Genomic DNA, 26,901 nt, shown 5'->3' on the forward strand with positions numbered 1-26,901 from the left:
TGGTCTCCAACCTGTGGGTTTAGGCAATCCACTTGCCTTGGTCTCCCAAAGTGCTGGTATTATAGGCTGAGCCACCGAGCTTGGCCGTCTGGTAGTTTTTAAACCTTCAGGTAGAGTTAATGAAGAGGATTGTGACTGTGAAAATCGAATAAAGTTATTTATTTTTGAGTTAAGGGTCTCACTGTCACTCAGTGGTACAATCACAGCTTACCACAGCCTTGACCTTCTGGTCTCAAGTGATCCTCCCTTCTCAGCCTCTCGAGTAGCACATGCCTCCATGCCCAGCTAACTTTTTTGTTTTTATTTTTGGTAGAGATGAGATCTCACTATGTTGCCCAGGCTGGTCTCAAACTTCTGGGTTCAAATAATCTTCATGTGTTGGCCTTCCACAGGTGCTGGTATTGCGTGTTTGAGCCACCATGCTCGGTCTAATAACAATCTTTTTTGTTTTTGTTTTTTGTTTTGAGTTGGAGTCTCACTCCGTTGCCCAGACTGGAGTGCAGTGGCATGCTCCCGGTCACCCCAGCCTCGACCTGCTGGGCTCCGGTGATCCTTCTGCCTCAGCCTTCCATAATAAGAATCTTTTGATAATTTTTTAAAAAAGAATAGTGCTTTCATGAATTGCCTTATTTAGTCCTTGGAACAAGCCTTTGAGGTAGATACTGTTGTCTCTATTTATTTATAAATGAGAACAATCAAACTTAGAGGGGAAATAGGGGGCCTGTACTCAAAATTTGTTCTAATTTTTTTTTTTTTTTAAGCAGTATTTATTGAGAGGCTAGAAAATCTCCTAAGTGGGAGGGGACCCGAAGGTGTTGCCCCTGTTCTAATTTCAGTTCTTAATCATATCTTTCTACTATGCCATACTGGCTTGTTTATCATGAGTTGGGTTCCTCATAAAAGTATCAGATTTAATATGTGAAATTTAAAAGTGTTTTATATGGCTAGCATTTTCAAACCTCTTATTTTTTAATATTTGAAAAAAATTTTTTTTAAAGAGACAGGGTTTTGCTTTCATGCCCATGCTGGAGTGCAGTGGGCAACCATAACTCACTACAGTCTCAAACTTCTGGGCTCAAACAGTTTCCTGCCTCAGCCTCCTGAGTAGCTGAGACTACAGGCACATACAACCTTGCAGGGCTAATTATTTTTATTTTTGAAGATGGGCTCTTATTGTTACCCAGGCTAGTGTTGAACTCTTGGCCTCAAGGGATGCTTCCACCTCTGCTTCCCAAAGTATTGGGATTACAGATGTGAGTCATTCCACCTGGTCTTGAAATTATTTGACTAGTAGAGCTGTAAGTTGCTGCACTTTAAAAGAATTTGACATTTCCTTTTTTGGGCATTTTGTGGAAAGCAGATAAATGTGCACAGGAAAAAACTAGTTAATGTTGTTAGGGTTTTTGGACTCAGTGTCAAGCAGATACACAAAATATCTTTTTTTTAGAAGGGAGAACATTCCTAATCTCATTGAATGTGATTTCTGCTATGTGGAGCTTTGTTCCAAGATCACTATAGTGAGAGGAGTAATTAAATTATAATTTTTCTGACTTCATTTAGAATTAGCAGGTAGATTTAGAAGCATTCCTCATTTGATGTGGGTCTTTTGAGGAAACTGAACCATAAGTGCTTGGATTCTGATCTCTAGTGTGTAGTTCTTCTACCTATGTTTGCTTCTCTCCTAGGTCTTTGATATCTAGAAGTTCTTCCACCTCTGTGTAGACATGAGCTCTTTAATGCTCCTCTTGGTTTCACGCTTGAGATTTTGATTGCGCTAGGCCACTTAAATTTTGAACAGTTACCTAAAGCTTGTATTTGGGCACTATAGCTTTGGGTTGAATTCATCTTAGGGAAACTCATAATAAAGATGTTGTTCATTCTTCTTCATTTTTTCATTTGTTTAGTTCATAGGCCTTTTCAGTTGTATTATGTACTAGGTAATATGCAAAACAACACAAACGCAGACTTTCTGATGCTTATGTTGGACTTAAATACATTGATTCTCACTTGTGGGTGCTTATCAGAGCTATTGGGAGAGAACTGTTCCATAACATTTGCAGGAGCCAGTACAGACCAATTAAATCAATCTCTGGGACAGTGGGCAGGCCTAGATATCTGTGAATGTGAAGAAGATTGTGATACTTAACCCTAACTCTAGAACCACCACATTGTGAAAATGACAGGGTCCCTAGAAGGGCTGTATTGGCCATAAACTTGTGGAGTTAAACTAGTTGATAGAATCATTTAAGATTTTTTAGTCTTGATGCTATACATGAGAAATACCACCCCAGTACATCTCTTTGTTACTAATATTACATTTGTATAAAATAGCTATGCTTTACAAAACTTTTACACATGCATTGATGTTCATAATTCTGTTTTACATAAAATTGTCCTTATTTTATAGGTAGGTAAACAAAGTCTCAAAGATTAAATGACCTGTCCAAAGTCCTGTGACCAGTAAGTGTTAGCAATCGAGATACAATATAGGTTCTTTGCACCCTGTGCCAGTACTTTCTTTTTTTTTTTTTTTTTTGAGTCTCACTGTCACCTAGACTGGAGTGCAGTGGCCGCTCCCGGCCACCTCAGCCTCAACCTGCTGGACTCTGGAGGTCCTTCCGCCTCAGCCGTCCAAGTAGCTGGAACTACAGGCGCGCGCTACCACGCCTGGCTCATTTTGATTTATTGTAGAGATGAGGTCTCACCAGGTTGCCCAGGCGAACCCACAGGCTCAGGCAATCTACTCACCTCAGCCTCCTGAAGGCGCAGGATTACAGGCTGAGCCACCGAGCCCGGCGCCAGTACTTTCTTAAAGACCACATAGCTATGGGTAGCTTGTCTCAAACCTTTTTTTCTTTTGTTTTTTTGGTTTTTTTGACTTGAAGTCTCACTCTGTGGCCCAGGCTGGAATGCAGTGGCATGATCACAGTGACCGCAGCCTCGACCTGCTGGGCTCAGGCGATCCTACCACCTCAGCCTTCTAAGTAGTTGGTGGAACTAGAGGCACGTGCCACCATGCCCGGCTAATATTTTGATTTATTGTAGAGATGAGATCTCTCCAAGTTGCTCAGGCAGTTCTCTCACCTCAGCCTCCCAAAGTGCTGGGTTTATAGGTGTTAGCCACTGCACCCGGCCTTAAATGTTTTTAAAAATATAAAAATTCCATAAAACTTAGCAGCCCATTTATACCTTTATTCTATTTTCTTTAGGGTCTTCACATTTCTCATTTTTATAATATTGAACTCATTACTATCTTTTAATAATAGATTTTTGACAAGGTGGTTTCCCACTTGGCACCTTGGTTTCTGATTTTATTCAGAAGTCAGACTTCTGCCAACCATTTTAATTTAAGATCATTGATGATTTGTTGAGGTTTTTCCTTTTAAGTAAACTTTTTATTGAAATATGACCTGTGTACAGAAAAGCGTACTACTCATAAACGTTCATCTTCATGAATTTCTTCAGAATGAAAACACCCATACAGCAGGCATCCAGATCAAGAAGTGGAAGCATCCCTTGGATATCTTCCATCCCAGTAAAAGGAACCTGCTGTTTTCCTTAGGCGTCAATAGCTTGTTCAGAGTAGAAAACCCCGTGGCAGTATTTTGTAGGAATGGACTGCACAGTATTGGTGAAAAGCAGCCCATTGCAGAGAAATACTTGAAAATCTTGTCCTTGGCAGTGTAGTTGAGACTGTAACTTTGAGTGGCCATGTTTTCAGGCCAGAGTCCTCAGCACGTAGATGAGCTGAGCAGATTCTCAGCAAGCCCTTGTCAAGGGTCACTGAGGAAAGAGAATGCACAGCATTGATTTGACTAGTATTTATTTTCCTCAACAAGTTTTCAAGTCAAGTTGTTGAAGTTTGACTGCCTCTTCATCCCATTTTCTTTTTATTTTTGCCTGCAGACCTTTTGAACTTCTTGTGAGAAACTGGAGCTGAACTGTTTCTTCTGAGCCAGTGATTTGATTGTAGGCTTGTGGAAGATTACTTAGGTGTAGTGGGATGATCTTTGTAATATTCTTTTACTGTTGACATTAATGGTTTCTGTTTCAGGGTGTTATCATCTAGACCATAGACCTCCTGGATGCTTATTTGATGATAATGAAGAGAACAGGAAGATTGTTCTTAATTAGCAGTTCAGTTTTACAGGAGTTTTTACCTCTTTTAATTTTTTCATTATATTTAGTGAACTTCCATCAGGCACTGTAGTCAGTGCTAGGGATATAAAATGAATGCACAGCTTCAATCAGTTTTACCTTTGCAGTATGGTGGAAGCTGTTTCCTTTGGATATTTTAAAAGATCTTTTTGCCTTTGTAACCCTGTTATGTTCTCATCTGTGATTTGCGGTATCTCAGCATGGTACACTACATAATTGACTATCATTCTGTCCTTTTGAATCAATAATAGCCTTATACTTTAAAGATACTCTGAAAGACACATCTCAATGGCTGCCAAAGCTGTGATTTACCATCTTAATCCCACATGAAGCTAAGTTGCATATCCTTTTTCAGTTCCTTGTCATATGTATTCTTTTTTCCATATTATCCACGAAATCATGTTTGAACAGAGAATAACAGTAAAATAGGTTCTGAACTTAGTAGTTGAAATGTTAAGAATATCAGAGTTCATGGGTCACACTTTCTGGGCCAGTGATTTCTCAGCACTCCTCTGAGAGCATCTGTTGCTTTTTGCATCTACAGGCTTGTCCACAGTCAATCTACTCACAGCTGAGTGTCTGCTGCTCTGTCCTCCATTGTTAAGCTTCTTCCCCTACCCCTCATCCTGCCCCTAAGTTTGGTTTTGGTGACTGGAAATGCTGTGTAGCAGCTCTCATCTTCTCTTGAGTGGATCTTGCCTTGTACTAGGAACTTTAACTTGGTCCCTGTGCATTTCTCTTCACTGAACCAGGTGTCAGTGGTAGAGAAAAGGAAGGTTGCCTTCCTCTAGTTTTATGAAAGCGAAAGTTAAACCCCTAACCCTTTGGTGTAAAGTTCTGCAAAGCTCTTTGTACAATGTCAAGTCCCCATACTAAATCTTTTCCTTTTGGAAATGTAGGTACATTTGCTTTATATGTCCAGATCTTGGTTTAGAATTTTGATAAGAGGAGACACGTTTAATTTTTTTGGAAGACAGGACGTTAAACATGTCTGGTACTATCTCAATTGTTTTAGGCCCAGCATTTCAAGCTTTGTAGTTTGAAACACTTTAGAGACAAATTCTATAACATCAAATGCTTCAATCTTATATACTCCCACTCATACCTCATGATAATATGCCTTGGAGCAGTCAGGTGGTGGAAGATAGCATATACATAGTTAAATGTTTTTGGTGAAAGAATCTCATAGTTAGATTTAACTTGTTCTGAGGCATTAAAAAATTAATGTTAAGGGTCAGTTGTGAATTGTTGATGTATATATCCTGTGAGGCTTATAGAGTGAAATTGGAGGGTGGTGCAGATTGGTATGGTATATATCCCAAGATCAAGTATAGAATAATTGAGTTGGAATGATGTCAGACCACGCCTAGCTCAATATTTGGAAGTGAAGGAATTTCTATAGGACAGTGAGCAAGTATGATGTTATTTTTATGGCCTTAATACTTTAGACTGTTAGCATACCTAGGACTCATACTGTTATCAAGAGTCAGGTTATAGAGTAGAGAAGTGGAACTAAGAGATACAAAATTGTGACTGGGCTTTGGGTAGAAAGGAAAAAAAAAATGGGATGGTGGGACACTGGGTGTTGTAAGACTGTCTTAAACTGTAACATAAATGTGTGTCTGTCTCCCCCATTTGGCAAGACCTTCTGCAGTGTTCCTGCCTCTGTGTTATTTGTTAATTAGATTGTAATGTCTGAAAGGGCATAGACACAATTCTGTTCTAAGTAGCATCTAGTGTAGTCTGGTGTCCAAAGTGGTTGCCCACTATTTTTAGTTGATGATGATTAGTGAAGCTGAAGCTATTTTTTAAACAGGGCCCAAGGGATGCAGACAGTGATGAAAACGACAAAGGTGAAAAGAAGAACAAGGGTACGTTTGATGGAGATAAGCTAGGAGATTTGAAGGAGGAGGGTGATGTGATGGACAAGACCAATGGTTTACCAGTGCAGAATGGGATTGATGCAGACGTCAAAGATTTTAGGTTTGTATGTTTTACACTTCTGATTTTTGAATGTGGGCTATGGGTTTTTGTTTGTTTTGATTTAGTTATTTTGATTTTAGTTTTTTCTGTCCCCCTCACCCCATGCTTCCTTTTAAAGAATTCAGCCTAGTGTAGGTCATGCCACAAAGATTGTAAAGTAACTGGTAAGGTGGAATTTTCTAAAAGTTGTCAATCTCTGATGGGTTGCCAAAATGGTAGATTTTGCAAATGTATAGAGCTCTAGAATTTGCAGAATGATTCCAGAAAAGATTATTTCAGTGATTCTCAGATGTCAAAATCACCTGGAGTAGATGCCTCGAGACCTTTCTTGAGTTTCTCCCAACACTGTGCTAGAGAGCTGTGGTTACTAATGGAAGTGTGTCATATCTCTCTGGTGTGTTAGTCTTAAGAGCTCCTCTTGAGGTAGGTGGGTCAGGTATCATTTTTCTCATTTTGAAGAACCAGAGATGCAGCTTAAATGACTTTTTCTTTATCCCTTCCTCGGATGCCTCTCATCCTGTCTCTGGTCATGACTGAGTTGCGGGTTTTACCTTATAATTTAATTTACACAGTATTAAAATAATGTATATTTGTCTTACACAGTTAACAAGTATTCTTCATTTATGTCGGCAACTTTAGTTATGGTATATAGTTTCAAAAATCTATAAAAATCTTTGGTGATACACAGGCGGGTTATTTAACTTTTAGTCTAAAGCTAATGTGTGTGTATATATCTCTACTCCCACCGCCACCCACCCCACTCCACTTATTCTAATATCTGCCAAAGCCAAAATTAAAATGTGTTTTGCATCATCATATGTAGAATAAACTTCAGTTGTTATGTATTCATAATTTCATTTTTGTATCTTGCATGCATGAAGAATTACAGTCTTTTGAAGAAATTTAAGGCACTTACCTAAGGTCTTTCACTTGAGTTCACGTATCCTCTGTACCTTGACTCTCCAGCAGCCTCTAGCAGTATTTTATGGTATTGAACTGGAGGCATGTAGTGGTGGTGGTGGGGTGTGTGTGTGTGTGTGTGTGTGTGTGTGTGTGAGAGAGAGAGAGAGAGAGAGAGAGAGAGAGCGAGCGAGCGAGAGAGAGCGCGCGCGAGCGTGAGCGCTCATGGGAGGAGGAACATGATACCTTTACTATATTACCAGTTATAGGACTTTTTCTTTTTTAAAAATAAGAAATGAAGGGCATTGAATGTAGATGCAGGCCACTCTTTTTTGAGTGTAATATAATATTATATAGTAGTCTGATTTAGTGATTTAGGATCATATATCCTGGGTTACCCAGAACCTTGTGTTCCAGGATAATTATCATTAGTGGGTGTGCTCCTCCCCCATTTTTATTTTTTGCTCTTAGGAATGTCCTGGTTTGGATGATAAATTATTCTCACGTTACTTTTAATTCTTAGAATTGTCTCCTTAAGAGGGGCATATGCTAGATAATGAATTTATTTTGTATACTTTGAAATGGTCTACTTCTCTCGGTTTCTTAGGGGTGATAGTTTTAGCATTGGCCAGTAATACCAATAATAGGTAAAAACATTTTTCATCCCCCCCCACAAATATGCCAGAAATGTAAAAACTTTTTTAATTAGAATCATTCTGAGTTTTGGAAATTCCCCCTGGATACTGATTTTTTCCATTGGCTCTATATTTAAAGAGTAGATGTTGCTTTTTGTGGGGCATGTTTTGCTACCTGCATTTTGGGATCTGTTTTCATGGATGCTCCTGGCAGTGATCCCGCTCCCCCCCCTTCCCCAGTTCATTCAGTGTTCCTCAAATCTGGACCCCTTGGTAAAGGGATTGTACATAATTCCATTTAATGTGAATTTAAGTGGTGGGTTAGGTAGTGATGCCAGCAACAGAAGAGTTATTTTAGAGGATATAATTCCATAAAGAATCTCTGGTTATATTATAGGAATAGTTTTAAGTACTGTTGATAATGAGCTATGTCAAGGACATTGTCCTTAAACTTGGGTTACTGTAGTGTCCCTCCCTGCTCAAAATAAGGTTTAATGCCCTTTACTTTCTTTGTTTAGCCGTACCCCTGGTAATTGCCAGAACTCTGCTAATGAAGTGGATCTTCTGGGTTCAAACCAGAATGGTTCTGAGGGCTTAGCCCAGCTGACCAGCACCAATGGTGCCAAGCCTGTGGAGGATTTCTCCAACATGGAGTCCCAGAGTGTCCCCTTGGACCCCATGGAACATGTGGGCATGGAGCCTCTTCAGTTTGATTATTCAGGCACGCAGGTACCTGTGGACTCAGCAGCAGCAACTGTGGGACTTTTTGACTACAATTCTCAACAACAGGTACTGTGTGTGTCTCTGTCACCCTTTACTCTCCCTCCAGCCAGCACATTGTTTAAGTAACTAAGGATGGGGGAACGGGGAGGGTGGCATTATTTCAGGCTATGCGTAGCTAGCCTTTATTAACCCAGCAGTGATGTGGGTTAACAGTTTCTATGTCTTTTCACTCATGAAGCTGGTTCCCATGCTGAGGTCACTGGCAGGAGATCACCCTGCTCTTCATGTACTTCCTTTTTAGCTCTCCATCTCCTCAGCGCCTAGGGAGTGGGTGAGCTTTTGTTACCTCTTGTAATAAAACCCTCTTGGATCCCAAATTAATTTTTCTGAAGACTTACGTGGTGTGATGCTATTGTTTTGTTTTTAAAGAGTAAAATGCTATTATCTACCACTATTGGAAGTGTACTGCTAGGTCATCTTAACAGTTACATTTTACAATTAAATGAGTTACTCTAGATAATGTAAGTAAAAATATGGTGCCTTTCAGAAGAGTTAGTATATGATCAGGGGAAAGCACAAATCACTCAATGTAAATTCTTCAATGAAATTACTTGGCTCTTTCTTCTACTCATAATTGCCTGGAAAACTTTGTATGTGTGTCTTCTGTTTTTAAAGGCATAGGAGGACTATTTCTAGAGTTAACTGATATTTAAAAAAATTTTTTTGGCTGGACTCGGTGGCTCAGCCTGTAATCCCACGCTTTGGGAGACTGAGGTGAGTGAATTACCTGAGCCTGCGGGTTCGAGACTGGCCTGGGCAACTTGGCGAGACCTCATCTCTACAATAAATCAAAAACACATTAGCCGGGCGTGGTAGCGTGCGCCTATAGTTCCAGCTACTTGGAAGGCTGAGGCGGAAGGATCACCGGAGCCCAGCAGGTCGAGGCTGCAGTGGCTGGGAGCGGCCATTGCACTCCAGTCTGGGTGACAGAGTGAGACTCCAACTCAAAAAAAACCCAAAAAACATTTTTTTTTTTTAAAGGAAAATCAACTGTCTTAATTATAAAAAGGGGCAGACCATTTTCTGATCTTAAGTACCAGTTTTCCCGTGTGGTAGAAGCAGTTTGGCCATGAATTTCTGTTACTCCTTAGTTTTGGACTGGGTCATAAATATAGACTTTTAGGATTGAAAGACTAGAATCTCATTTGAATTTAGAAATTCTGTATCTATGGGGAAATTAACTTATGATCTTTGGAGATTAGTTACACCATATAATATCTTTAGTTATTACCATAAATAGTTTTATTAAAGTGAGTTTTGGTTGATAGATAGCTAGATATAAAAGTTAACCAGGTGAAGTTTACTAAAAGAAATCCCTTCAAGGAATGATATGAATGTCCATGTTTATATAAGTCTTAATTAACAAAATCTTTTTTTCAGAGAGTGTAAACTAAAAGTGTCCACCATTCTTTCTGTAGTTCCTAGTAGGTATGCCCACTTCTCAGTAAGGATTAACTTTCTGTGCTTTTTCTTCTTCCTTATGGCCATTTTTGTTTCTTAGCTTTAATTCCCAGGCTAACCCATCTAACCTCTTCCTTGTTATTTAAGAAGTGTTTGTCTCAAATCTCTTAGGAACAGAAATCTGACTCTCTTTCATATAACTGTTCTTTACTTTATAATCAGAGTTGAGATTCTTTTTGGTTTGTTAATCTGTGGCTTTGAAATAATTTTACCAATATTTTTGGAGGCTGGACAGTTATTAGAACTTGAACAGAAATGTACTTCTGTACACCCACAAGTAGTTTAGCATGATTACATTGAAAGATAGAACTCAGAGATAGAAAACCAAGAATGCCCTCACTCTGTATTCCATGTCAGCTATTTTTGAAAGTATATATTATTATTTTGAATATTAATTTATTGTGGGTTTGCGTTTCCTATACATGTCTTGGTTGCTGTAACATAAGGGCATTTTTACACAGGTAATACTGCTGTCATGTGTTATGATCATTGTTGTTTTAGCCAATGGGCCATAGTTCTTGCTTTTCTGAGGAGATTGTTTTACATATTCTTGTACTTGGTATTCTACTGGCATACCTGAGAACCATTGGCCTTAAGACTCCTATGTATCTTCAAGATCTTGACCTTCCGAGGCTCCTGTATAGAAGCTAGTAGTTGTCCAGAAGCAAGAATCCTTTTTCTACAGGAAATTAGTGTTTGTTTCTTACATCTTATCACTCCAGACTATCTTACTTTTTTGCTTTTCTTCACATTTTATTTCACTTTCCATTTCTAATTTAAAATCACCTCATTCTTCAAAATTCAGTGCTGTCACCTTCCTTTCTTGATCTCTATACCCCAAAGTTGTCATGTCTGCCTATGTAGTACTGTGGTCTTCAAGAAAATAAGTTACTGTGTTCTGTCTTGTGTTTACTTTTCTAATAGTCCTGGCTCTATTGTAAGCTCCTTGAGGGTAGAGACTGGTTGTTATTATCCCCTCTATGTCCTCTGCATTGCTTTAGCAGACCAAGTTTTTAGGGGACTTTTTCCTTATCTGTGTTGCGATCACATCTCCTATATGTAATATACTTCCCCAAATTAAAATTTTCAGTAATCTGGAGGCTACTCTTTGAGGCCTGCTGTGTTTTCTGATATGCATGTCCTTTAGATTTAATCTACTAGTTTGTCTCATATACAAGTAACTATATTGTATAATACCAAGAATGATACTGAAAGTTATATTATTGTAATTTATAATATCCAGGAAAGTTTCTGGATATTATTAGGAAGTTACAGTTATATTATTGTTTAATACCCAGTGATACAGTACTATTGTATAATAATCATCTAACAAAGATACTTCTTGGATCAGAACTTAATTTTTTGGGGGGTTACTGTATTCCATTTGATCGGGAGCCACGGTCCCTTTCATCAGAAAAATTTGATACTTAATTTTGCAGATAACTTTGGAGGATCACAGATCCATGTTCTATAGATTATAGCCTTTCCCCCCCATCTTTTGTTTTTATCTGTGGCCAAGCATCTTTCACAAATAGATTCTCTTCCCCCTCTTGAGCTGCATTCAGTTTAGTCATTGTGACTCATTTTGTACCCAAGGACAACTGATTTATGCTCATGTCCTTGGAACCTTAGAATTAGGGATCGTTGTACTCTGGTCTTTGGGGAAGGAAAGGTTTTTGGAAGAGGTGGTTCTTTAACTGTTTCCTGAAAGACTTGTTTATATGTAGGAAGAGAATGGAGGTTCTAGTGGAGAAAATAGTAGAACTCAAGGTTTGAAGTTGGAATTTTTTTGGAGACATGGTCTCACTCTTTTGCCCAGGCTAGTCTCAAACTCCTGGGCTTAAGCATTCCTCTTGGCTTGGCCTCCCAAAGTGCTAGGATTACAGGCATGAGCCATGGCACCGGCCTGAAATTGGAAATTAACAGATGTGTGTTGAGTAGGTAATGTAGAAGCAGTCAGTTTGATGGTTTAGGTTGAAGAAAAGTGACTAGTGAGTTTGGATAGTGTCTTATTAACTTTGCTGTACTGACTATAAACAATGAGGCATTTTAAGGAGGAATGGCTTGATTATCGTGGTTTGGTTTTTTTGCGTGCTTAATTTAGTAGCAGTTATAGACATTTTATTTTATTTTATTTTATTTTATTTTGAGTTGGAGTCTCATTCAGTCACCCAGACTGGAGTGCAGTGGCTGCTCCCGGCCACCGCAGCCTCGCCTGCTGGGCTCTGGCGATCCTTCCGCCTCAGCCTTCCAAGTAGCCAGAATTACAGGCATGCGTACCACGCCCGGCTGATTTTTTGATTTATTGTAGAGATGAGGTCTCGCTGCCCAGGCGGGTCTCGAACCCGCGGAGTCAGGCAATCCACTCACCTCAGCCTCCCAAAGGCGCGGGATTACAGGTTGAGCCACTGAGCCCGGCTAGTTATAGACATTTTAAATTAATCAGTTAACTGTTTCCTTCTAGAAACTTTAGATTCTGCATTAAACAGTCCTTGGAACATTTGAAGAACGAAGTGCTAATTGATGGGTTGGTTCTCTGTCAAAGAGAGGGCTTGTTGAGGATGAAGGTTGCATGCAACTGACTTGAAGGACAGGCAGAATATATATTTTGGTACAGGTCATAGAATAGAGGTATGGAATTGGAAATGATTGTAGCGTGGTTCAAGGTTGTTTGGAGTAGAAGGTGAGTGTTGAAGAGGACCAGGAAGCAGGTGCATGTGATAATTGTGTCCAGAGTCCTTGAGAACCAGGTGTGTGTCTCAGTACTAATAATTGTGAGGGTTGAACCAGAGATCTAGTGTGGTATTTTTTTGGGGTACATTCTTCTCTTTTATCTTGGCTTTAATCTTAATTGAGCCACAGAGGCAGTTCTTTTTCTTTTGAGTTATTTGGTACAAAGTTTGATAGCTTATTTGGTTTGGAGTTGACTAAATACATCTCTCTTGCCTATTTCCTTTCATCCAGGGCTTTGACTTGGTGTCATGGCTAGTTTTATAAACTAATACCAGCTTCTAGTGAGATATGTAACGTGGAGCAGCCTGCAAATAAGGAAAACGTTATTTTCATTTTGTACATTGCAAACTTAGTTCACGGGTAGTGGTGACACTTTGAGTTTTGATAGTTAAGTTGCTTTTGTCGATCACTGTTAATATTTCTGAATTTAACCGTTCAAAGGTTTATTTATAAGAGCAGGAGTTCCTAACCTTACTTTGTGCCCTAACTTCCTTCAGGAGTTAGGTGAACCCTGTGGACAACTCAGAATAATATTTAATATGAATAGTATAAAATAGGATTATAAAGGAAACCAGTTATATGAAAATAACTGCCAAAATATTTATAAACAAACTGAATGGTATATTTGCTTATCATATGATGAATGAAATGAAAGTAAACATAGTAGCTCTCATAATGGAGCATAAACCACATTTTGAGACATCTGTAACTGTTGTAAAGGAACATGAAAATAGTGTCATTTGTAGTTCTGGTAAAGTTACAGGTGTATACTGATGTTAATGTGGCTTGTTACCTTCAGTCATAGTTGAAGAAAATGCGAAATTTAAGGTGGGTGTGCATGAACATCAAGATGCAGTATTACCAACCCAAGTACCCAGATCTTGGGTTAAGAATCCGTAGTTTGGGATACTTTGTTGGTTTGAAATGCTCATTGTTGTCTCTGGAGGGTTCTTCCTTTTTTCTCACATTCTTCTCATTGTTTTCTTAATCCTGGGTAGCAGCTGTGAACAGTTCATGCATATGTTCATACTATTTTATACTACAGTGCTGGAGCAGGATTCTTTATTTTTTTAAATAAACTATTATGCAACTGCCTATTTTTTTATTTTCTTGAATACATTTTAGAAAATTATTACTAGGTTTTATTATATTACAAACATATAGCAGAAAGAAAATCCAGGATTATGTTAGTGTAGAATTAATCATATTGTTGATGTTCTTTATTTAGAATTCTATTAATCTAAAAATAGCCGAATGTAGCATGTTTTATAAAATTGTATACTGTTGTACTAAAACTCACTTGTTAAGCATGGATTTTAACAAAGATGGAATATTCTGAAAATGATGGTTGAAGTACTATATTCATTCCTGCACAGCCACAGTCAGATAAGAGCACAGATTAGCATACATTGCTTTAAAAAGTACGGTAGTTATTAAATGTCATTCGCTTGAGGCCAAGTGTATGCATTGTTTTAATGTAGGTATTTAGTATTCTCAGCTTTGTTTTAAATTTACAAATGATTATTCTATCAGGGTTATGTGTATAGTCATTGACAAAGAGCTTTGACTAGTAATTTGGTCAGTTAAAACTTACTTTTTTTTTTTTTTTTTTGAGTTGGAGTCTCACTCTGTCACCCAGACTGGAGTGCAGTGGCACGCTCCTGACCACCCTAGCCTCGACCTGCTGGGCTCCGGCGATCTGCCGCAGCCTTCCAAGTAGCTGGAACTATAGGTGCGCGCTACCACACCCAGCTAATTTTTGATTTATTGTAGAGATAAGGTCTCACCAAGGTGCCCGGGCAGGTCTCGAACCTGCAGGCTCAGGCAGTCTACTCACCTTGGCCTTCCAAAGCGCGAGATTACAGGTTGAGTCACTGAGCCCGGCCAAAACTTACTTTCGTTGTTTGCCTTTGTTCAAATTTTATTTTTGATAACATTTTTCTCAAAAGGTATTAATACACTTGGTGAAAGGATGCATTTTATTTTTCCCTTAACCTTTGTTAGAAATCATTTATTTTGGAATTACATTCTTTAATTGCCAAAGACATGTGAAAGTTGAAAAACAAATTCGCAGCATAGTTAGTCTGTGCCTGTTAAATAAAAGATCATTGTAAACGTTAGTTGAACATTGCAGTAGTTCAAATAACCTGGTCAAAATTGGGCTTTAATCTGGAAACTTCAAAGAGGAACAAGCTTTCACAAATTTCGTGTAGTGAGAAATGACTCCAGAATGAACCCTTCTCTTAAATTTTATAATCCCACTATTTCAAGGGTCTTTTTCTCCATGAATCCTGGCAACAGCCCCATAAGGTAGGGCGACTATTTTTGTTTTAAGCATAAGAAAATTTAGACACAGTGAAGTTTAGGGACTTGTTGAAGGTTATCTAGTACAAGCTATACAAATATTTATTATTTTGGTTTCTAGCTTCAGGCTGTTTTCTTTGGGTCTTGTACTAGAAACACAGAGCTTTTTGCTATGTGAACTTGTCTCACCTTCAAATTCAACTGTATTCATAGCTTTTTCTGAAAGCAGTATAATGTAAAAAGTACTCATCAGCAACAAAACTGAAAATGATTTTCTTCCTTCCTTGTTATCTTTGTGACCCATTGATGGTAATTGGTGCTCCTGGTACAATGAGATTTTGACTCTACACAGATCAAGAAGAGTCCTGCCCTCTGCTTTTGGTGTGGTTGGTTGTTTGCCTGGCTCTGGGAAGGAGCAGTAAGGGGTGGCTCTCAGAGAAGGGACTGTGTCTGTTTGGGGTACTCTCTTTATTCATCAGCAAGAACATCTCATATAAAGGACTGTTCTAAGTGCTTTACAATGTGTTAATTTTAGGCTAGGCACAGTGACAGCCTTTTGGGAGATGGAGGCGAGAGGATTGCCTGAGCTCAGGTGTTTAAGAACAGCCTGAGCAACATGGCGAGACCTCATCTCTACAGTAAATAAAAAAAATTAACTGGGCATGGTGGTGCATGCCTGTGGTTCCGGCTTCTTGGCACACTGAGGCAGAAAGATCACCTGAGCCCAGCAGGTGAGGCTGCGGTGGCTCTGAGTGTGTCACTGCACTCCAACCTGGGTGACAGAGTGAGACTGATTCAAAAAAACATAAACAAACAAATGTGTTAATTTTAGTCCCCACAGCAACCTTATGTGTTGAGTGTTATCTTTATTGTCATATTAGAGAGAAGAGGAGAATGAGGCACAGAGAGATAAAGCCTCTTGCCTGAGGTCAAATAGCAAGTCAGTGTTGTGTTGCTGAGATATGAACCAAGCCTGCCTGGCCCCAGAGTCTGTGCTCTTAGTGCCTATCTACTATGTATATTGTCTTAAACTGGTAAAAAGTCAAGGCTGGAGAGCAGGGACACATAGTCTGTTACATTTGCTAACTACATATTTAGACATTACTTCTCCAGATTCAGAAAACTCAGCAATGTTTTTATGCCAACAATTATTGGTAATAACAATAACAGTAATAGTGTGGTGGTAGCTACTTTTTAATAATTTATTTGTTTTTAAAATTTTTATTTTAAAGACATGGGGTACAATTAAGGGTTAGGTATACAAATGGTCATTGTACAGGCAAAGTTTGGGCCCCACTTTGGTCCCTACTTCACCTGGTTTGAGATCAGGTACCCTTACTGATGAAGTTCCCCCTTCCCTTCCCCCACCCCGGCAGTTTTCCACTAGTGCTGATTACTTTCTTATAGTATTATGATAATTGTTCTACATCTGCATATGAGTGAGAACATGTGGTACTCAGTTAATTGATTCTGTGATAGATCACTGAGTATTATAGACGCTAAGTCGCTGTGAGGTTGTTTATTTGTTTCAGAGATTCTTGTTCAGTTGCCCAGACTGAAGTGCAGTGGTGTGATCGTAGCTCACTGCAGCTTTGAACTCCTGGGTTCAAGCAGTCTTCCCACCTCAGCTTCCTGAGTAGCTGGGACTACAGGGACAAGGCCCTGTGCCCAGGCTTTTTTCTTTTTGGGGGGGTAGACACATGGGTCACAACTATGTTGTCCAGGCTGGTTTTGAACTCCCAGCCTGAAGCCATCCTTCTATCTCAACCCCACAACATACTGGGATTACAAGTGTGAGCCACTGCACCTGACCCTTGTAGTTATCTTTTATAAGATGCTATTGCATGTCAGTCACTATGTTGGGTGTTTTTGTCTGCCCAGATTCCTTTCTGGAATAAGAACTCTGTAGGGTGTCTTTTTTATGAGGTCATATAGTAAGTGACAGAGAAGGGAGTCAAGCCAGCTTGTCTACTTTTCAAGTTATACCTTCAGTATTAGGAACTTTGATATGCTTGAAGTCAGTGATACATTTTCCCCTGCATTTACTCTTGAATAGCTTATGAATTCTGTCCAAGTGAATTGTAATGAACAGTGGTACATTTATTATTAATATTTACCTTTAAAAGATTTTTCTTAAAAAAATTTTTTTTTTTTTGAGTTGGAGTCTCACCGTGTCGCCCAGATTGGAGTGCAGTGGCCGCTCCCGGCCACCGCAGGCTCGACTTGCTGGGCTCCGGTGATCCTTCTGCCTCAGCCTTCCAAGTAGCTGGAACTACAGGCATGCGCTACCACGCCCGGCTAATTTTTGATTTATTGTAGAGATGAGGTCTCGCCAAGTTGCCTGGGTGGGTCTCGAACCTGCGGGCTCAGGCAGTCCGCTCACCTCAGCCTCCCAAAGGCGCGGGATTACAGGCTGAGCCACTGAACCCGGCAATTTTTCTTAAATTTTTAAGGCATGATCTTACTCTGTTGCCCAGGCTGGAATGCAGTGTCATAATCATGTTTCACGGTAACCTCTTGGGCTGAGGCCATTCTTCCACCTCATCTTCCCATGTAGCTGAGACTGCAGGCATGCACCATCACACCTGGCTAATCTTTTGATTTTTTTTTTGTAGAGACAAGGTCTCACCAAATTGCCCAGGCTGATCTGAAACTCCTGGGCTCAAGCAGTCTTCTCGCCTTGGCCTCCTACAGTGCTGGGATTACAGGCATGAGCCACTGTTCCCGACCATATACTGATTTTAAATAAGCATTTCCCTTAGCCCTATTTTGCTTCTCAGTTACAGAGTATTGACTTGCTTCATGAAAACCATGAAAATGTTAACAGAGCTTAGTGCTTTGCCCAGCAGATGGCATTTGTGTGAGCTTTTCAGGATCCTTTGGAATCCATCACTTGCAATTACCCAATTTGCTTTGAATGCTCTGTATTTCCAGTTAATATCGCACCATTTACATAAAGAGAATGTGCCAAATTTGCTGTAATCAAATCTGTCTGCTGTAGATGCATGATTTCCTTTTGTTAACTTGTTTACTGCAAAATGGTCTCCAAAAAATCCTTTTCTATTCATTATAATCACTAAGATATTAATCAGTTCTCAAAGATAGGCACTGTGGGAGCTCTTGTATGGCTTGTGTGTTTTTATTTGAAAGGAATAGCTCCAACTTTTGAAGTGTGGTAACATGATGGTGAGAACCACAGGCTAATGTTGCATGAATGATACTTTATGGTGTTTATACATCCATTTCTATGTATTTCTATGTATATTTGCAGATATATTATACATACATATAATAAGCTACATGTAATATTAAAAACCATACATGAAGTTAGGTTAACTCGGATCAAATGGCAGTGGCCTACTGTTTTTGATTAATAAGTCAAGATATTCTCAAGAGTTGTATTCTGAACATACCATCTTTATTTTCCCAGTTCCATGTCACATTTATTATATTCTCAAGAGTTGTATTCTGAACATGCCATCTTTATTTTCCCAGTTTCATGTCACATTTATTATTATTACCTAATAATAGATGCTCAAGAATTTTGTTGAATGTAGCTGGCATGGTGGCTCATGCCTATAATCCCAACACTTTGAGAGGCTGAGGTGAGAGGATCACTTGAGTCCAGGAGTTCAAGACCAGCCTGGGCAGCATAGCAGGACCCCATCTCTATTTTGTAAAAATTTAAAACTTTTATAAAAATTTTTGTCGAATGAAATTACTTTGTTTACAGCAGGGCAAAGAAGGATAAAGAGAAGAAGCTAGTATAAACAAGGTCTGAGAGTGAAATGCTTCAAAAGGTTTTGGGCCAGGAAAATTTTAAAGACCCATTGAAGAAACAGTAGATAATTAGTGAAACTATGAGGTGTTTTTGCAACCTTGGAAATAACTTAAAAACAACTTTTTACTATTTTACTTGTCTTCTGACTCTTGTCTGCCCCTGTTGGCTGAACTGGCTCTTGTTGGTAGGAATACTGTGAGAGACAGTTTTCAGGTAAAACAAATGTGTATCCAACTTGCAGAAATCACAGAATTACCATTACCAAATAGTAGTGACTATCTCCTTTCCTGGAGTTTTGATATGTTTGTCAGTGTTTCTCTATTTCTGTTTAAGATTTGATGTTTAATGAAATCCTGTTAAGAAGTACTATCTTTCCCTTTTTACCAGCATCACACTGACGTTTTTCTTTACTTTAACCTTTGAAAATTTAAAAAAACAACAACAAAAGAACTCAAAGTATTTTTGAAATCTGTACATTGTTACTTTTGACATTTTACTATAAAAGCTAAGGCTGATTTTACTTTGTTTTCTATAAAGAATAATATATATAGAGAGGGAGCTAATAGGTGAGGCCAATATGTTCAAAATATTCACCTTTTTCTATTTTCTATTTAAAATCAGTCTCTTCATATGTTTGAGGCATAGAGGTAGCCAAATCCCAGTCTCTCCACCACCTAGGATAACAGTGAGTCCAGTCATGACAATAATTAAGCTGAGTTGGTGGAATGACATTATCTCCTAATGTCTGAAACAATCAGGTCTCTTTATGAGGACATCTGTAATTCAAGATCCATGGTGTCTGTAATACATCATCCAGTGATGTCAGCTGAGCTGTTGAAAAATCCTGTAGAAAGAGCAGGTAGGTTGAAGGTTCTATCCAGAGAGGTCCCTTCAGTAAGTGCTTTCAGTCTGATTTCAGCAAATACTGAAGTCTTCATTCAGTATGACTCCTTGGAAGGAGGCCCATCAAGGGAATCCAAAGATCAGGTTACCAGAATCTCCTTTTTTTGGGTACTAATACTGTTCATACTAAAACATGAGGGTAGGCATTATATGTTGTTTTACTCGTTGTATTCCTAGTTCCTTGTAAAGTGACTAGCAAGAACCATTTGTTTCATTAATATATATTTAATTAATGAGTGAATAATTAATTGGCTTTTGTATTTGAGAGAGAATCTTGGGACATTCTTAGTGTTAAGGCCCTTGACCTTTTTTTTCCTTTTCTTGGGTACTAAGTGTGCTAGGTGTGAGCTCATAATCCTGTTTTTGTTTAGTAGTAGCTGTATTTTTGCTGTTTTATTTTCTACATACAAGAATAGGTATCCTAGGAGACTCTGGAGTCCCTGAAAGTTGGGCACTTGTCTAATTTACTCATTAGGATAAGCTGCTAGTTGAGGAAGGTATCCAACACCATTTTCCCAGGAAGAGGCAGTCCAGAGGATGAAGTGAACATTTTTCATATTCTCCAAAATGTGAGTAGGTGAGGATTAATTCAAGGTATTTGTAGGATCTTGAAAGAACTGAAAGGAGATTCAGCTCCAGGGGCAATGTGGCAAATCATTTTGTAGAACAGTTGTCTAATTTTTAAGTTTGCCTTGAATCAGGTAGGACCTGTAAACCTGCAGATAAACCACTAGGGCTTTTGCATATACCCGTGCGAAAACATTTTTGGTTCAGGGGACATATAACCTGTGAAGTGGTCAGCCTTGGCAACTGGGCACATCATATTGAGATAAAGAAAGAGGGAACACAATGATGAAGCACTGTAAATCACATGGGAGTGGAGTAGAGTATGAGAACACTCATTGTTGTTCAACTGTTAGCCTAAACAGGGGCTTATTGAAATTTTCAGTCAAAGAGGTTTTAAAGTTATTTTCTAAGATAGCTTTCCTAACCATACCATGTCTTTCTCTTACCTCAGCTGTTCCAAAGACCTAATGCGCTGGCTGTCCAGCAGTTGACAGCTGCTCAGCAGCAGCAGTATGCCCTAGCAGCTGCCCACCAACCACACATCGGTAAGTCCTTTTATTATAGGTGTGACCACCATTTTAGCGTAACCGGATGCTGTGAAGCCTAGTAATTTAGACTCATTATAAAAATGCAGACAAAACTCAGAGTAAATGGTCTCTTCTTTTTGTCCAGTTGTCCCTGCTCACATTCTTTATCTTTGGCGTATCTTCTAGACTTGAACTCATAAGATTTCTTCAGTGTCCAACCATTGTTCTACCTCAGCTGTTTCAGGGCTTAAATGTTTACTATAGTAGTGACTAGCATTAGTGCTTTTGGTGAGATTTGGACAAAATGGATTAAGTGGAGATTGTATAAACTAAATGTATCAGCTCATCTTAAAACGAGCAGGTAGCATAAATCCATTTCCTAAGTACTATGTGTTGAACAAAATTTAAAAGTATTCTCATATAATTACTGTTTTTGAAGTAACTTTACCTTTTTGCTGTAGCCATTGTTAAATTTTTGACAGATATTTTAGTAGGATCTTGTTTAGTAGCCATTGTTAAATTTTTGACAGATATTTGCTTAGGCATTTTTCCCCCCTGGATCTTTTGAAGGTGTCTTAGAAACAAAGTGCGTTAACTCGTAAATAAGTAGAAGTAGTTTGTTTTTTTTTTTTTAAGTGTGCCAAAATGGCATGATTAAGTAGAAAGGAGATCACCAGTCTTGGTTGTGGTATACTGTGGAAGAAAAAACTTGCTTCTTATATAGGTATAGTAAGGCCAGACATAAGGGCCTTTGCCTGGATCTGACATTGTATAGTTGAAAATGGCAATCTCTTATAAATACTCATACTTTTTGTTCGATGAAAACTGTTTGGAAAATTGTTTTAAATGGAAATAAATATATTCTTTCATTCTATTTTACAAAAGTCTTTTAAATTGCTCTATTTTAGCCTATTGCAATTTTAATAATCTTTTTAGAAATTAGGCTGAATTTAAAACTCTTATTAAGTTAAAGATTTCTTTGCAAAGGTAAAAAAATGGACTATATATAAATTTTGCCATAGTTTTTAGTATGGGGTTATCTTTTTAAAAATCCTCCTTACTCTCAACCTGTCCTGTCTTCTCTTTTTTCTTTTTTCTTCATCCACAGCCTGGAATGAATAGCCAAACGGTCTAGGTATTTGGTAGGGCTGCAGTTTTAGTCAAGTTTGTTTTTACTGACAGGTATGTTTTCAGCAGGTTTAGCTCCCGCTGCGTTTGTCCCCAATCCATACATCATCAGCGCTGCTCCCCCAGGGACGGACCCCTACACAGCTGGATTGGCTGCAGCAGCGACACTAGGTGAGACATTCTGCTGCATGAGGGATTTTCTCACCTGCTTAAACGTCATTTGAGATGGGCATGTGTTCTTTATACTCTTTCCCAAATCCATGTCTCCAGTGGAGACTTTCCTGATTTTCAGTGCCATCTACCTGCCAGCTGGATCTATCTCCTTTACTGTAACACAGTCCCCTCAGGCTTGAAGATGTTCAAAGGCAAATTAATCACCTACCCCCTGCATAGATATATTTGATCCATGGAGCACCAGTTGCTCTTTTATACTTTGGGAATTTTTCCCCTTGCATAGGTATCCTACCACCTCTAGTCTACCATAGTTTAGGCTCTTATGCTCACTGGTCTCTTTCATGTAGTTCTAATTTTCCTTGCCTGTTTCATCTCCTCTACCCTTATAAATTGTTCAAGAAAATGGTTTCAAATACAAATCTTACCCTTTCACCCTTTTGCTTAAACCCCTTATTGATTTTTCTTTTCTTTTCTTTTTTAACCCTAATATATAGCATACTATAATTATTATCAGTGGCTGATCATTATAACTTACTTGAGGGTGGTAAGTGGTGATGGTGGTGTTTTGTTCCTTCAAGTTAGTATTTTTAAGGAGCTAATGAGTAATTTCAGGATTAGCTAGGGTTGAGATCCATCGTATATAGGGCTTTCTCTCTATGACTCACAGAGGATACAGTTTTCTGCATGTGCCACTCTTCTTCCCTTCCTCATTGACTACCACTGGCTCACGCTGTACATTGTAGAAATACAAATGTGATTTTAGTTTGCTACACATATTGCATTGGTTTAGGCTTCTATCTTTGGACATTGTGATCTTCTATATTAAATTATTTTTCATTCTTTGTAAAGCTCCTTAGCTGGCACTGTCACCTCTGGGAAGCCTTCGTTACTAACTATTCACTGTTCTTTCTCTGTCACTAAGTACTGCATTCTTTTTATTTGCTTGTGAATGTACACGTGAGTGTTTTAGTTTCCTTTCAGACTGAAGTTTTCAAAGGCAGATATCTTTGTTATTTAACTCTGTGTAGCACAGTTTCTGTCACCGTAGTGAGGCCGTAGATGTGTGGTGAATTGGATTGAACATTCAAACAAACTAAATGTCTTCCAAAGTAAATATTCATTTGGAGGCAATTCCCTTCAAGTCAATTATTACTGTATAATTGTGAAATTTTACTAATTATATAGCATATACTTTTCAATTGTGAACTGAAATGTAGCATAGCTTTTCTTAGGTTTTCTTTAGAATCGTTTACATTTTAGCATTGTGATGGGAACATATTTAATATAGAATTCATCACATTCCCCCTGCCCACCTTTGAGAAAATAGAAAGCTCTTCCTAGGAGAACGATCTCTGCTAACTACCATTAATATTTATTAAACACTTAACTGTCTGTCAGGCATTGTTCTGAATGCTTTTTTCATATGATTTTCTGTAATGATTTTACAGATTAGAAATTTTGATTTCAGAGTTACTTTATTTGCAGTCATACAATTTAAATATTGTAGGGTTGGGGTTTGAACCAGGTTTAATTCCAAAGCCCATGCATATACTTCACTGTATACAGAATGCCTGTGCTCTTGAATTTCTTTTCTGGAATTTCTTTAGAAGTCCTTTTCTTTACTTGCTTAGTATTACTTGTAACGAAGAACTGGTCTTGGGGATAACATATCTACCATCATTGAGATGATAGCTTGGTGATGAAAAGAATCTTGTTTTTTGCCCATATCAGCTAAGCTGGGGTAAAAATGACTTAAGTACTTTCACTCGTAACAGGAAATGTTAGCTACCCAAAATAATGGATCTCTGTATTCTTACAAGGTATTAATCACACAGGAATTGAAGCAGGTACCCTGATGAGCCACACTAATTTGATTCCCTGGGATGTTTTCCTAAATTCAGTCATAGACCACGTGACCACAGTAAAGTAGTATAAATGACAGTTGAGAAAATTTAAAGGATAATTCAAAATGTTTTTGGTAATAGCAGTCCATGCCCAGTAGAGGTTCTTTTTGTTGGCTTTTCAGGGAGCCTTGGTTATGATTATTGCAGGTTGCAAACCATCCTTTCAAGGTAGGTATGGCACGTTCCTAACACCTATCAGGTTGAGCATCCCTAAGCCCAAAGTTCAAAATTTGAAACCTTTTGAGCACTAGCATGACACCACAAGTGCAAAGTTCCACACCTGACCTCATGTGATAGGCTGTAACCAAAACCCAGGCACATGCCATACAGTTTCAGTTTATTCAGCATCCTCAACAGAAAAGTAAAATTACGTTCAAGCTATGTGAATAAGGTGTATATGAAACAAATGAATTTTCCACCTAGACTTGGATTCCATCTCCAAGATATGTCATTACATATATGCAAATATTCTAAAATCTGAAATTTAAAACACATCTAGTCTCAAGAGATACTCAGCCTGTATACCCATTTTACAAGTGATGAAACCAAGGCACAGGTAGAGTCTTTGTTATGTTATTCTTCTCATTCTTTTATTTAATTACCAAGAACAACCTGCTTTGTGAACACTGGTTACATGAGTTTAGAGACTCATCACTTTTTAAAAATTGTGGGTATGGCTTTTAGATTACTTAAGTTCTGACAGGTTAAAAATACTTTTGGTAAAATAGTTCATATTGTAACAGCATTTCTAAGCAAGACCTTCATTCTGTATCCAGCTGTAGTGTTTCACACTGAGCACCCTTGCTTGTAAATAGAGCTTGATCTTTGCTAAGCACACAGGTACAGAAAACACCAACTTAGAAGTGTAAAAACATATTGGACAGTGATACATTCTGACTTATTTGTGTTTTAGAAGCTTAAAATAGGGAAACAAAAAGCCTGTACCAATTTATTTTCAATTAATGAAGTATGTGTTTATCCTGGATTTGCTACTGTGTCAGAATAGTTATAATATTCAAAACAACTTTTTGGAACTATAATTGAAGAATTGATTATTAGTTAATCAAGTTGTGAATATTTAACTCTGTGCTTTAACTAAGAGAGTTCAAATTGGAGATATGTTTCAGCAGATTTGAGGAACTGGCTTTGAACCCATTTCTTGGTTAGAGAATCTTCATCTTTGCGTTTCTTGCTACCAGTTTCATCAAAGAATTCTATTGCCTGCTCTGTGTGGCAGAGAGTTCATCTTTACCTTATTGCCAAAGAAGGTTAACAGATATTTGGATTAAAACAGAACACTTAGTTTTTTTAAGAATACCCCACAGGTCTGTAACAAGTCAAAGTGTCATATTTTTTTGTTTCGGTTTGTGTTCAATTTTGACTGAAACTTAAAATTTCAGATATCAATGTCTGAATGTAATTGTGTTGAATGACTTTTGTGATTTTCAGAATAGAAACAGGAAACCAAGCAGTGGACATTGAGCAGTAAAGGTTCAGTTGAGTGTCTGGGTTTTGTCAGAAGATTGATAGATTTTCATGTTTCCAGAGTTAGTGAAGCACTGGTATCTCAGGATCTATGACTCACTTGAGATGCCATTCTTCCCACTGAACACAGGATGCATCTGAACCTTTTGTTCTGTTCCATTACTTTAAGCATGCAAAGCCTCCGTTTTCTTCCCTTCTAGCAACACATTTTGTCTGTATCTATCTTGCATCCTTTCTTTCTCTGGGGGAAAAATCATGCCTTCTTTCAAGGCTGGTTCCTCCATCTGTTCTTAAATTCAATCCTGTCCAACTTCTGTCAGTTATTCTCCCTTTCGCTAAGTATCTCTAATGTTTTAGCCCTCACTGGCTGCTGCTTCTAGGCCTAGAGTATATCACTGACTTTGGTGTCAGGATCTCAGAATATTTTCTGTTTTTAAAAAGGAGAATTAATGATTAACTAGCACAAATCAGTATATATTTTTAAGTTAATATTTGACAATAGGATCTGCTGAGTCAGATGTAGTCTTTGGAAACCCTGAGATGATTCTTAGTAATCTAAATTTTCTTTACCTTTCTCTGGCTGTTTTTAGGCCCAGCTGTGGTCCCTCACCAGTATTATGGAGTTACTCCCTGGGGAGTCTACCCTGCCAGTCTTTTCCAGCAGCAAGCTGCTGCTGCTGCTGCCGCAACTAATTCAGCTAATCAACAGACCACCCCACAGGCACAGCAAGGACAGCAACAGGTAAATGTTAACAAAATGTTTATCCTTTTTAAGTGTGAATTTTAGTTATTGTATGTAATTACTAGGTGATATTGCTCCTAATAGAAAAACACTGGGAATGCATGGGTGTTTAATCAGAGTTCAGGCTCAGGTATAACTGTTCTAAAGGAATGCCTTTTGTGTGTCAGGCACTTGGTCAGTGTAGTTAGGTCAGATAATGATATTAATCAGTTTACATGTGCTTATAGTGTTTTCCAATTAAGGTTATATAGCTAACAAGTGGCAAAGTAGATCTTTAAAGTTATAGTAAAACTTTTGTTCTACCGTACTACAGTTGCCTGTTAAGTACCATTTCCAGATCACTTCAGTTGCTACCATCGTGTGGGGGGCGGGGGACACTACTATCTATTTAGACTGCTTATTTACCACATCTGTTGGGTTGGGTATAAATCTTAACCATATTATATCTTTGTTAGCTTTTTTTTTTTTTTGAGTTGGAGTCTCACTCTGTCACCCAGGCTAGAGTGCAGTGGCATGCTCATGGCTACCCCAGTGTCGACCTGCTGGGCTCTGGGGATCCTTCCGCTTCATCCTTCCAAGTAACCGGAACTACAGCCATGTGTTACCACTTCCGGCTAATTTTTTTGATTTATTGCATAGATGAAGTCTCGCCAAGTTGCCCAGGCTGGTGTCAAACCCATGGGCTCAGGCAATCCACTCGCCTTGGCCTCCCAAATTGCTGGGATTACAAGCC

The 26,901-nt window shown here is 38.5% G+C and overlaps 1 protein-coding gene across 8 annotated transcripts in view; it reads left to right on the forward strand.

The window, feature by feature from the left end:
- The window catches only part of PUM1 (pumilio RNA binding family member 1), a 148,697-nt gene that overhangs the window by 79,968 nt on the left and 41,828 nt on the right, over positions 1–26,901 (forward strand). For 4 of the 8 annotated variants that reach the window (XM_021716682.1, XM_008066268.1, XM_008066270.1 and 1 more), the window contains 5 exons: positions 5,975–6,141; positions 8,195–8,465; positions 20,660–20,753; positions 21,933–22,034; positions 26,017–26,168. In XM_021716682.1, the coding sequence (XP_021572357.1) occupies positions 5,975–6,141; positions 8,195–8,465; positions 20,660–20,753; positions 21,933–22,034; positions 26,017–26,168 (786 nt within the window). Of the gene's footprint in view, positions 1–5,974; positions 6,142–8,194; positions 8,466–20,659; positions 20,754–21,917; positions 22,035–26,016; positions 26,169–26,901 lie in introns of all 8 variants that reach the window. The other 4 variants (XM_008066267.1, XM_008066272.2, XM_021716683.1 and 1 more) reach the window with 2 other exon arrangements.

Source organism: Carlito syrichta, unplaced genomic scaffold (genome assembly GCF_000164805.1).
Source record: "Carlito syrichta isolate Samal-C Ts95f unplaced genomic scaffold, Tarsius_syrichta-2.0.1 Scaffold308872, whole genome shotgun sequence".
Lineage (NCBI taxonomy): Eukaryota > Metazoa > Chordata > Mammalia > Primates > Tarsiidae > Carlito > Carlito syrichta.